This window comes from Trachemys scripta, unplaced genomic scaffold (genome assembly GCF_013100865.1).
Source record: "Trachemys scripta elegans isolate TJP31775 unplaced genomic scaffold, CAS_Tse_1.0 scaffold_49, whole genome shotgun sequence".
NCBI classification, from domain to species: Eukaryota; Metazoa; Chordata; order Testudines; family Emydidae; genus Trachemys; species Trachemys scripta.
In genome coordinates this window covers 18,215-31,246 of record NW_023260535.1, presented here as the reverse complement: position 1 = coordinate 31,246, position 13,032 = coordinate 18,215, and the positions used below count along the sequence as shown (strand labels likewise).

The window sequence follows — 13,032 nt, the reverse complement described above, 5'->3', positions numbered from 1 at the left end:
ATTTGATCAAACCAATTTCTTTCATCATTCACATAGCAAAGCAGTTTGGTTTGTCAAACCAAATCAGAACATTTTGTTTCAGCATGGTTCAACATTGAACAGCACCTGTGGCTCCTCATGGGAGTTGTAGTTTGGGGGCCTTCTGCCCCCTTCTGTGTGCTGAGATCCTGGGTTGGACTACATCTCCCATGATGCCCAGCAGTGGCTCAGCCAATAGGGAAACCATGGGGCATTATAGGATATGTAGTTTTGGGGGAACCCAACCCAGAGTGGAGAATGGAGGTATGACGCCCAAATTATAACTCCCATGAGGCACCTTGGTAACTCAGTTGGCTACAGATTAATGTCAAACTGACCCGAAACAAAATCATTGCCCAATGGAAAATAGAAAGTTCTCAGTGAAATCAAAATTAAACTCAGAAAAAATTAATCTTTGTGACATTTTCTGTCACAGAAATATTTTTATGAAAAATCTTCAGCCAGCTCTACGAAATACACTGGACTAGTCTTAGCACCATGTCCCTGTGTGGGCTGACCAACCCAGAGTTCATGGAGCGGACGGGTGCTGCCTCTGAGTTGGGGATTCATTTCTTGGTGTAGAATTCCCAGCCTGGACCACCTGCCCAGCTCCCCCTGTGTAGCAGCCCAGAGAACCCAGTGTAGGTTGTAGAGATCCCAGACATGGAGATGTGTAACGTGTATTTGCTGTTACTTTTTTAACAAAGGATTTCCTGGTGCACCATAAAGGACCCTCTGACCACTGGATCGGTCTCTGGAGGGAACCGGACCAACCCTGGATGTGGACCAGTGGGAAAGAATTCAACAACTGGTGCGTCCCTTTTAGTTCTAGTAACTCAATAAATGTTGCAGCTCACATTTCAAACAGGACACTGGCCTTGTGGTTAAGGCCTGGGACTGACTTGGGAAATCGGAGTGCAGTGCCTGGCTCTCCCGTAGATTTGCCGTATGACCTGGGGTGAATCGCTCGAGGCTGGAATTTCACTGCTCGATGAAGCTGCTCTAACAGCTGTGTCGGGTTTTTATTATTTATTTGTTGCTGTTGCAGGTTTAAAATAAAGGGACGAGGCCTATGTGCTTTTGCGAACAATGGCGAAATTGCCAGTTCAGGCTGCTCCAGGGACGCACACTGGATCTGCAGCAAAGCAGTGGAGAAACCAGAAGGCCGAGCAAAGTGACTGTAACCTGGATGAGTCGGGCCTTGTCCTTTCCATGGGGCTGTCCCAAGTTGCCTCAGCGAGTGGGGAACTGGGTGGGGCTGGTGAAGGAGGACAGCCCCAGCCGCAAGGAAGAGAGACGCTCGCTGAAGGACATCTGATAGCTCCTCCCCTTGGAGCCTCTGGCACCCATTGGCCCATCTGGGGACTGGGGTGAGGGTGCGGATTAGCCAGCAGCCCCCAGCTCCCTGTCTGGCACAGAGAAGGGATCTTTTGACTTGGCTGCTCCCCTTCTGATTTCCAAGCCTGCTGTGTCCCTCCTGTCAGAGGCCCAGGGCAGGAGCCTGGCCCGGGCTGTGGCTAGAAGCCAATGTACCGGCTGGGGCCATGGGGAGGTGCTGTGGCCCCTGCAGCCATGGGGCGAAGGGGCCGGTGTGAACCCTGCAGCCTGTGGGAAGGACGCATGAACTCTGCTGTACAGCGAGAAGGGCTGTTGTGCAGGCCCTGCTGAGCGCTGGGGGAGCGAGAAGAGACGCCGCAGACAGGAGGGGATTGCTGGGACGTGCTAGGACAGACGTGTGTGTGTGTGTGTGTGTATACATGTGTGTACAGAATTATTTGTATAATAATACACCAGCTCCCCCAAGGGAAACTTCTATTTTGTAAACTTAAGTCCTCGTGTGACTGGCTCCTCCCAACCGAGCAGGGAAACAGAGGCAGCAGCTGCAACCTCCCACCAGGGCTGTGAGCTCCCCGCTCCACAGGGACTAATGCACTGAGGACAATGTGACTGTGTCTCTTTTCTTATCATCCTCCTCATCTTCCCCTCTGCCTGCCGGGGAGGGGCTCCCCCAGACTGAGGGAGAGCTCTGCCCATGGGGGGGTGATGCCCTCTAGTGGAAGGGCACTGCCCTCACTGGACTTTTCTCTGAGCTCTGCCTATAAAGAGCCGGGCTCTGCACTGGTGTCTCTGCCCTGGGGAAGAACAGGTCTGTCATGAGCCCACTGGAGCAGGGGCAGCTCTATGCACCAGCAAAGCAAGCACGTGCTTGGGGCAGCCCATTTGNCAGGCCCTGCTGAGCGCTGGGGGAGCGAGAAGAGACGCCGCAGACAGGAGGGGATTGCTGGGACGTGCTAGGACAGACGTGTGTGTGTGTGTGTGTGTATACATGTGTGTACAGAATTATTTGTATAATAATACACCAGCTTCCCAAACGGAAACTTTTATTTTGTAAACTTAAGTCCTCGTGTGACTGGCTCCTCCCAACTGAGCAGGGAAACTGAGGCAGCAGCTGCATCCTCCCACCAGGGCTGTGAGCGCCCCTCCCCACAAGGACTAACAGGCTGAGGACAATGTGTGTGCGTGTGCCTCTTTTTCTGTCATCCTCCCTGGCTTCCCCGCCGCCTGCCGGGGAGGGGCTCCCCCAGAATGAGGGAAAACTCTGCCCACGGGGAGGGGGGGGGTGATGCCCTCTAGGGGAAGGGCACTGCCCTCACTGGGCTTTTCTCTGAGTTCTGCCTATAAAGGGCCGGGCTACGCACTGGTGTCTCTGCCCTGGGGAAGAACGAGTCTGTCATGAGCCCACTGGAGTGTGGGTGAGAGATCACAGAGCCGGGCTGTTCTCTCTCTGGCCAGGCGCAATCCCCAGGAACAATTCCTGATGAGACAAACTGTGAACAGTGACACACACGTACCCTAACCCCTGTGCGAAGTGTCAGGAAGATAAAAAGATTATTTGTATCACATCAGCAGTTAGAGGCCCCAGCTGAGATCAGGGCCCCCTTGTGACGGGCGCTGCACAGACACAATGAGAGACAGTCCCTGCCCCAGCTGACATCAGGGCCCCGTTGCGCCAGGTGCTGCACAGACACACAGGGAGAGACAGTCCCTGCCCCAGCTGAGATCAGGGCCCCGTTGTGCCGGGCGCTGCACAGACACAACGAGAGACAGTTCCTGCCCCAGCTGAGATCAGGGCCCCGTTGTGCCAGGCGCTGCACAGACACACACGGAGAGATGGTCCTTGCCCCAAGCAGTTCACAGACAAAGGCTGGGAGAGGAAACTGAAGCACGGAGAGTGTAAGTGACTTGTGGAAAGTCACAGAACAGGTCAGAGACAGGAATAAACCCAGGTGTCCTGAACTCCAAGCCAGGGTTCTGGCCGCTCTGTGGCTCATCAAGAATAAACACAGCTTTTGCACGGTTCAACAGAAATCTTTACTGTCCGTGCGATAGTGATAATCCCTCACTCTGATCTAGAGCTTTCGAGCAGGAGATCTCACGTGCTTCACCAAAGAAGGTCAGTCTCCTTATCCCCATTTCTCAACTGGGGAAACTGAGGCACAAAGGGTGACTACTCTGCAGTTAGACGCCTGTGGCTGGCCCGTGCCAGCTGACGGGGCCTCAGATGAAGGGGCTGTTTAACTGCAGTGCAGTGACTGGGGCTCTGGCTGGAGCCCGAGCTCTGGGACTCCCAGGAGGGGGAAAGGTCCTAGAGCCCAGGCTCCAGCCCGAGCCAGAATGTCCACCTGGCAATTAAACAGCCCCATAGCCTGAGCCCCGTGTGCCAGAGCCAACTGACCCACGTGTCTATTGTGTAGACCAGGGTTTCAAACTGTGGGTCGGGACCCCAAAGTGGGTCACACCAGTGTTCCCGCTAATGTTTTACATGTGCAGAATGAATTTTGTTATGTGATATGTGACATAGCATCTCCATATTGGTGCACATACCAAAATTCATGTGGTGGGGGTGAAGCCGAGGGGTTCGGAGTGTGGGACGGGGCTCAGGGCTAGGGCAGAGGGTTGGGCTGTGGGGGGTGAGGGTGCTGACGGGGAGTGCGGGCTCTGGGGTGAGACCAGGGATGAGAGGTTTAGGGTGCAGGGGGTGTGGGCTCTGGGGTGGAGCCAGGGAAGAGGGGTTTGGGGTGCAGGTTGCCCCAGGGCTGCAGTGGGGAGAAAGTACTCCCCCAGCCCTCTCTCACCGCAGCAGCTCGGGGCCAGGGGAGAGGCACGGGACTTAATAGGTAGCTGCACGTCTGTGCAGCTTAGAAGGAACTTAGGTCACGACACTGTGAGAGGTTTGGTCACAGGGATCCCCTTGGGACTGTCCCCATATGTGCTGAAACTACCTCTGTGTGACATGGGGGTAACGGTGCCGCGCTCTGAGGTCTCCCCCGTACCCTGCTCAGAGCGGAATGGCGTCTCTCTGGCAAATCCACTGAAATGCAGAATCGCAGGTGTCAGAATGAATCTGGTTCCCCTTCACCGCCCCACAGCTGTTCCCCTTAGCCGGGCCTGGTGCCTGGAACCTGCGGGACAAAGGAGAGGGCCCCTGTCAGCGCGTGTGGGTCCATCACACGCAGTCGGTAGCGGCTCTTCCCTGTTCTAACGGCATCCGCAGCCGTCGTCTCCTCCAGCTCTGCCCTGGGGGCTGCCCCCTCTCCCCACTGTCAGGGCCCTGGCCAGGGTCTCGAACGGCCTCTCCCTGCCCAGAGCCCAGGGACCTGCTCCAGCCTCATCGTCCCTGCTGGGCTAGGCCCTGTCCAGCTCCCTTCCCTGCCCCGCGTCTCCTCCCCACCGGGCTGGGCCGACGCTGCCCCCTCCTGGTCCCCTCCTGCTTCTCTGGCTGCTCTGTGTCTCCACCTCCCCCCACCCCATTGTCTGGGGGATCCCCAGGGCTCTGGCCTGGCCCCTTTGTTCCTCTCACTCCACATCCCGTCTCTAGGCCACATGCCCCGCCCCCAGGGCTCCAGCCACCATCTCTGTGCTGGGGGATGCGCAAATCTCTCCTTGCCCCATGGCCCTGTCTGCTCCCACCCAGACCCCTCTCACCCGGGCTCCCCAGCCCCCCTCCTGGGGTCTCAGCATCGTCTGACACTGAACACGGCTCCCCCTGAGCTCCCGACCTTCCCCCCAAAACCTCCTCCATCCCTAGCCCTGGCCCCTTCTGCCCACGGAGGGGAGGGAAAGTGTTTGACTCAAGGAATCACTCACAGGCTCTGATCCAGCCGGGAGCCATCCAGCCAGGTCCAGGCCTTCTCCGGGGAGGGGACGGACAGTCCAATCCAGAACAGATGTGAACCTTGTGTCAGGTCCTTTAGGAACTCCTGCAGTGAGTGTGTGACAGGCAGCTGGTGACCAGACGTGCTGTCGGGCTCTATTCTTGTGAATCCAGGTTGTCAACAACTTCAGTACCAGAACAGTTGACTGTCTGTCTGTCCATCTATCCCCATACACACCCATCTATCTATCTATCCAACTATCCCCCATAGACACCCCTCGATCCATCCATCCATCCATCCATCCATCCATCCATCCATCCCCCGTCTCTCTGTAGCCACCCATCCTCACACACACCCAGCCCCTCTCTCCAGCTGTGCTGGGCACACCCCAGAAGGGGGAGGGTATCGGTGGCTTTAAGCCACCTTTGTGTGCCCCTGATCCTGGGGCTAGTGATTTAGGCTGGGATTGTCAAAGCTGACTGGGGGGCTTGGACACCCCATTATTAACAATTAATGGGATCAGGGTGTCCAAATCCCCTAGGCAGCTTTGAAAATCCCAGCCCTATCATGTAGCCTATGCACGCCCTTGGATTCTGTATCCAGGGCCCAGCCCTGCAGGGGCAGTTCCAGCAGGAAGGTATCATCCCCTTTACCAGCTCCTTGGGGTCCTGGATCACCAGCAGCTGGGAGCCCCTCGCTGAGCAGTCGGTGCGGCTCTCACTCCACATTTCACCTCCCCTGGAGACCCAGTAGCACTTGTCCCCGTGCAGACGCCAGTCCGTGGGGCAGAGTTTGCACTCAGAGCCCCCTGCAGAGAGACAGGCATCATTAATGCTCTGAGCCCTCTGGGCCTCATTCCTGGCTACTCCCTTCCTGCGACTGGGGCAGGAACAGGGTTCAAATGGGTTCAGTCCCCTTTGTGCTCCCTTAAATCTGGGGCTGAGCCAGGCCCTGCCTAGCTCCTGGTGTCAGTTACAGCAGCCTCGCAGCTGCTCTGCCTTATCCAGTGCTCCCATATGGGCCCTGGGAAGCAGAGAACACCCACAGCGCACTGCACTCTAGCCACACTACCAGGGCCAGCTCCAGCATTTCTGCCGCCCCAAGCAAAAAAAAAAAAATAGCGACCGGCGGCGGCAATTGGGGGGCAAAAAAAAGCCGCGATCGGCGGCGGCAGGTCCCTCACTCCTAGGGGACTACCAATCTACCCCCCATTTTGGGGGTTGGGAACAGGGTGGGGGAGGGCCCTTACCCCAGCTCCACACCAGCCGGAGAGGCCCCCCCAGGACAGGGGAGATTCTCAGGGGCCCTGGGACCCACTTTAAGGCCCCTTTACACTGCCAGAATGACCTAGAAGGGCCTTGTAGTAACTGAGGGAAGGGTGGTGTTAAACTGGGAACAGGAAGGGAGGCTGGGACCCAGGGGTGATGGGGAACGGGAGGAGGTGGGACCGTAAGACAATCTCACTAATAAGATGTGAAACCCCCAGACACACACTAAAAAAAAATTGGACAGCTTTGTATTACATAATTAAAATCTTCATGGCTGGATATTACCTTGAACGGCCACTAGATGTCGCTGCCCCATGCACAGTCCCAGTTGAGGCAGGTACATTCACGGCCTGGCACCGAGCGGGGCTGGTGGCTAGATCGGTGCAGCCAGCAGGGGGCGCCGTGTCCCTGCCCTGCAGGATCCCCAGGGGCTGGGACGGCAGCTGGGTTCCCACTGGCCGTGCCCGGGGCGGAGGGCGGCTCAGAGACACACGAGCTGGGGTTACCTGCTGGGCCGGACGGGGCCGGGTGGCACAGACGTTGGCTCAGATGGGATCGGAAACGCTCCAGGCGGGCGCTGCATTCTGCTGTGCTGGGGTCTCTGCTCCCAACTCCGTCGCTCCCAGGGGCTGCCGGGGTCGGTCCCTTCTCGGACACCAAGTGGGAAACTGCAAAGCAGCGTCGGTGGGAGTGAGGGCGACCGGTCAATGTGATGGGGGGTTGTTAGGCAGAAAGCCCAGCAGTGTGCTGCAGAGACAGGGCCTGACCCGAAGCCAGTTCATCCCCATCTGCACTGACTTCAATAGACTTGGAGCAGCCCCAATGGACCATGGTCCGAAAAATTGGCTGGGATTGAAAATCTGTGGGAGTTTGGTGCCTAAATCCTTTGGGCCCCTTTGTAAACCCAGCCAGTGTTTGCATGTATCTAAGTTTCCCATCCCCCATCACCTGAATGGCAGAATGAGGCAGGGCAGGGCAGTTAACCCCACGGCACAGGTGGGGAAACTGAGGCACAGAGTGCCTTGAGGTGGCAAGGAACAGCCTTGGTTCCAGGATGGGGACGGGCCACCTGAGCTGCCCTCTTGGACAGCAAGTTCAATACAGTGTAGCCCTCCTGGTCCAGTGAGAGCAGTCGCCAGGAGCCGTGTGGGCTGGGGTGTGAGATCACACAGGAAGCTGAGATGCTGGGCTGCAGCCCTGTGGACGTCTGGGCGGCAGTCAGAGCATCCGGTGTCAGGGCCTCTGTGCTGCTACAGAAGTTGGTTCAGTTACGAAAGCGCTCCCAGCCCCTGATGGGCGCCCCTCCCCCTTCAATGCTGCCACCCTGATACCAAGGTGAGGGATGCAGCCTGTCTAATGAGGGGCTTATCTGGCCCCCGTCACTTCCTGTCTGTGTCCCTCACCCACATTCCCTGTGATGCAGGGGAGGAGCATGGAGACAGATTATTTGAATTTTCAGAATTTAGAGGGGTTTTTTTTAATTTTGAAAAGAGGGTGCCAAGGGTTTTTATATATATATATATATATAAAATTTTCCCTAATTTTTATCCTGTTCTAGTGTATCTCTGGATCTATCTTCACTCACACACACCCTGTCTATCCCCTCACATACTTATTAATCTATCTATATACACATGCACGCTATGTATTTATTCTCTCACACACTCATCAATATATCTATACACACGTACCCTGTTTCTCTCTCTCTCTCTCTGTTTATGTTTCAGTCAAGCTGTCAGCAACTTCAGGCAGTCTACAATGGAAGTGAACTCTGCAATGGGAGAGCAGGAGAACCCAGGCTACACACGCAAATACACAAATAAGCCCCTAGCTTTTGGCACTTACCCCAAATCCCCAGCGCTACGACAACTGCCAGCAAAGCGATGATCACAACGCACACAACCCACTGAGCGAGTCGGTGCCATCGTGGGGGCTGAGGAGGACCTGGAGGAGTTGACGTTTGGTAAAACACAATCAGAATCGAGCACAGGGCTAATTATTATTTGAAAAGGCAACATGGCTCCAGGCTTCCAGTGAGGCCAGGCACTCGTCTGACTCGCTTTTCTCCCCTGACAGTCAGATTGAGAGTGGGTCAAAGTTTTTCATCCATACATTTTTCAATTACATTTTGCTACTTTTTTCTTTAACTGGGAACTTGTGTGAAAACAGGTTGATTTCGCGCCAACTGTTCCAATTTTCGGTCCTTTTTTTGTTATGAAAACACCTTTTTGTGGTTCTATTGGTCATGGTGGTGACCCATGTCTACTTATAATTTCCTTTTCCATTTCCAAAGCCTGGGGGTATTTTCTTTGCCCGGTTGGACTGGGCAGCTCAGGAACACGAGGGTCTTTTTCAGCACTGAAAACCTTTGTTTCTTCTTCGAGTGATTGCTCATGTGTATTCCACAGTAGGAATGCTCACCACATGCACCGGTCCCGCAAGTTTTTGCCCTAGCAGTACCTGTTGGGGGAGCACCCCTGCGAGCCCTGGAGTGGCCCCTCCATGGCACAGTATAAGGGGAGCTGTGTGCTCCCCCACCCTCAGTTCCTTCTTGCCAGACAACTCTGACAGAGGGGAAGTAGGGAATGTGGAATAGACATGAGCAACACATCTCGAAGAATGCCAGTTATGGAAAAGGTAACTGTCTTTTCCTGATGTTTTATGCTCTTGGAAATGAAAAAAGTTGGGCTGGGAAGTGGCAGTTTTTAAAAATGGAAAAAACATTTCCTCCAAAAATTTCAACCCCCAACCAGAGGAACGTCCCCGCCCAGCTCAAGGAGCCAGTGCGCCCAGCAGGGTTCGCTCCTGGGGCCAGACAGAGTCGCTCCCGCCCCTGCAGGCAGGGCCGGCTCCAGGCACCAGCCTTCCAAGCATGTGCTTGGAGCAGCACCTGGAGTGGGGCGGCGCTCAGGGCCGAGAGCGGGGCTGCGACTGGTTTCGCTGCCCTCTCCCGGCGCTCCGGCCGACCGGGGAGAGCTGGGCCGCGGCCGGGCTCAGCGTCCTCCCCTCCCGCGCTCCCCACCGGAGGGAGGGGGCGGCGGGAGGCTTTTTTGCCTGGGGCGGCAAAAAAGCCAGAGCCGGCCCTGCCTGTGGGATCAGGAGTGAAATTCTACAGCCCGGGGGTGCAAGAAACCAGGCGAAACCCTGTGTCCTGTGCCTGGATCTGGGAGGGGAGGGGAGTCTAGTGGTTAGAGCAGGGAGGGCTGGGAGCCAGGACTCCTGGGTTCTATCCCCAGCGAGGGGAGCGGTGGCTGTTGCTTTCCCCTGGCACAGCAGCGGGCAATTCGCTCCATGGCGGGGGAAACGGTCCCGTCTCCCCGAACGTTCGGTGCCACCCTCAGACCGTTAACGGCCGCTCTGCGCGCGCGCTTAACTCCGCGCCGCGCCCTCGGGGAAAAGCGCGCGCAGGCTGCTCGCCCGGGGCTGGGGGCTTCGACTGAGGCGCTGGCTGGTGGCATCGCCACCCCCTCTCCATGGCCGGGTCCTGCCCCTGTGGTGACTCCTTCTACCCCCTTCCCCCAGTGAGACCCGGGTAGGTGCCGGCGCCCCCTCAGGCCGGGGGGAGCGGGGAGCGGGTTTGGTGCCTCCCACAGCACCGCCACAGGTCGGGCGCAGGGCGGGCAGAGCATTGGGTTAGACCAGAGGGGGCTGTGGGGTGCCTGGCTGTGGGGGAGGGGTGGGTTGGGGCAGGGGGTGCCTGGCTGTGGGGGAGGGGTGTGGTGCATGGGATGGGGCAGGGGGGTGCCTGGCTGTGCGGGAGGGGTGGGATGCATTGGATTGGGGTGGTGGGTCCCTGGCTGTGCGGGAGGGGTGGGGTGCATTGGATTGGGGAAGGGGGGTGCCTGGCTGTGGGAGAGGGGTGGGATGCATTGGGTGGGGCAGGGGGGTGCCTGGCTGTGGGGGAGGGGTGGGGTGCATTGGATGGGGCAGGGGGGTGCCTGGTTCTGCGGTGGGGGGTGCATTGGGTTAGAGCTGGGAACTGGGTGTTAGAAGTGGCTTCTCTCCCCTCCCGTCGGCGGGAAGTGGGGACTGTTGGTTAGATCTGGGGGTTCGGACGTGGGGGTTCCAGTCTCAGCTCCGTGAGGACTGTGGGATCTGGTGCTTGGCCGGGCGGGCAGGGGAGAGGAAGGGATTCTGGGAAAAAGGATTCCTGGGTTCTTTTCCTAGCCGTGCCGGTGATATGCTGCATGTCCGCGGGCGAGACACTCCCCCCATCTGGGCCTCAATTTTCCCATTGTCCCCACCTTGGAGATCCTGGGATGCAAAGCTCCCATAGGCGCGCTCAGTCGTGTGCGTGGATGCTGAAGGCTCAGGCCCCGTATCTTTCCCTGCTGTGTGCACAGCTAATCCAGCCCTGGTCCAACCCAGACTCTACCCCAGCCCCGGCCATGCTGTGTACCCTCCCTGCTGCTGGGATGTGGAGCCCGAAGGTGAGAAGTGGGATTTGAAATCAATACCTTGGATCCTGTCCGGGGAAGGGACCACTGAGCTTCTCTCCTTGGGCCGCAGGTTCAGCACTGTGTAGCCCTCCTCGTCCTCCATCAGCGCGGGTATTGTTGCTCAGAGAGAGGAGGCAGAGACAATGCAGAAGGGAACCTTTCAGAGCCCCATGGAGAGGGGGTGTTAGACCACACAGGAAGCTCAGACACTGGCCTGCAGTTGTGTGAGCGACAGGTTGATGGTCAGAGCCTCCGGCCTGAGGGACTCTTTGCTGCTGCAGAAGGTGCCTCAAGTCACTCATCCCAGCCAGCGACGGGTGCAGCCTACAGCCACCGAAGGGGTTCAATTTCCCTTTGGGGCATAGAGGCAGTGGACCTGTGTGGGTCCATAGCAATGCACTGTCCAGAACTTTCCCCATATGGATGGAGAGCCAATGGAAGAGTCAACAATTTGCTCAACGACTGACAGCCCAATCAATCAGCACAGACAGAAAGCAAAGACATCTGAGGTGTCTGCTCCTGGAAATACAGACGGGGCTGCCCAGCGTGGAGAGAGCTGAAGCCCAGGCAGGCTTGGGGCAGGTGACACCGAGCTGAGCTTGGCTTTCTCACACTAACCTAATGGCCCTTAAACGCTGTGTCCCAGCTGGCTCATCCGTGTCAACTTGGTTTGGAAAGGTGGCTGCATCGCTCCCTCAAGGGGTGAAGTCTTTACCAGGCATCTGAACTCACTGGATCCACTGGGGAGCCACAGTGCAAATGTGGGGGTCCTGGATTCCCAAGGCCCAGTGTTGGAGTCACGGGGCTGTGCGGCTTGCCCAGGGGAAAGTGAAGCACAATAAAGGGGGCACTTCCAGAGAGACTGGGAAAACTTGCAGAGCACAGCCTGTAAATCTGTGACAGCCTCCCAGATGGTAACATACTGAGGGAGAGATCAGCCCCCCCACATGGTGAAACTGAGGCACGGAGTGATGAAGCGACTCGCCCAAGGCCACATAAGAAGTCAGAAGCAGAGCCAGGTCTCAAGGCCTAGTCCACAAGGACAGCCTCTTTTTTCCTTAGGATCACTTTGGATCTCCTTCTCCAGTAATTCCCCGCAATAGACCAATCCCCCGTTGCACAGGAAACATACAGCTATGAAGGTCATTGCTCTGGAATGTTTTATAATTGCCCCCCTTCCAGTCAGTCAGATCTATTCCTCTGTGCACAAATCAGGAGCCAGATGCATTTTTCACATGCCTTTTATTTATTCACACATGCTACTGCAATAGCACACCTGGATGGGGCATGTGGGGATTGAACCCACGACCTCTGGACCTAAAACACAGATCCTCAGTGCTTGAGCGATACAGCTAGGTCTGTTAGTGGGTTTGGCTATGTTTCTAAGAGGGAGCTAAAGCATGTTAGCACAGGTTGCACTATGAAGCAAGCTGTCGATTTTGCAAGAGAAGCACCCGACTGAACGTTTACAGATGCAGCTGGGCAGAAAATAGGTTTGATTTCCATTGAAAATTTGTATTTGCCCCAAAGCCATGAACCAAAAACTTTTCAGTTGCAAAAAACTGAAAAGATTCAGCCCAAACCCAACAATTGTTCAGCCCCGAACTGATGAAAACTGACGCATTTGGGGATTGTTTAGGTGACAGTTTTTCAATAGCTCAGATTCCCAATGAAAATTCACATTTTTTGAGAAAAGCGACTCTTTCTGCATAGGGCTGGTAGAAACTGATCCCTCAAGACTGGTTTTTCGATGGAAACTTGGTTTTGCCATTTAACCAAATTTCCTTGAAAAGTATCAGAGTAGCAGCCGTGTTAGTCTGTATCCGCAAAAAGAACAGGAGTACTTGTGGCACCTTAGAGACTAACAAATTTATTAGAGCATAAGCTTTCGTGGACTACAGCCCACTTCTTCGGATGCATATAGAATGGAAGATATATTGAGGAGATATATATACACACATACAGAGAGCATGAACAGGTGGGAGTTGTCTTACCAACTCTGAGAGGCCAATTAAGTAAGAGAAAAAAAACTTTTGAAGTGATAATCAAGCTAGCCCAGTACAGACAAGTTGATAAGAAGTGTGAGAATACTTACAAGGGGAGATAGATTCAATGTTTGTAATGGCTCAGCCATTCCCAGTCCTTATTCAA

At 55.9% G+C, this 13,032-nt stretch overlaps 1 protein-coding gene across 1 annotated transcript in view; it reads right to left on the bottom strand.

The window, feature by feature from the left end:
* Positions 1-4,134: 4,134 nt before the first annotated feature.
* LOC117870592 (killer cell lectin-like receptor subfamily B member 1B allele C) overlaps positions 4,135-13,032 on the bottom strand; it is a 26,264-nt gene continuing 17,366 nt past the window's right edge. Inside the window, exons 3-6 of the mRNA XM_034757790.1 lie at positions 6,949-7,110; positions 5,828-5,982; positions 5,167-5,279; positions 4,135-4,481 (exon numbers count right to left, since the gene is read on the bottom strand). Of these exons, the coding sequence (XP_034613681.1) occupies positions 4,358-4,481; positions 5,167-5,279; positions 5,828-5,982; positions 6,949-7,110 (554 nt within the window). The 3' untranslated portion in view covers positions 4,135-4,357. The remainder of the gene's footprint in view (positions 4,482-5,166; positions 5,280-5,827; positions 5,983-6,948; positions 7,111-13,032) is intronic.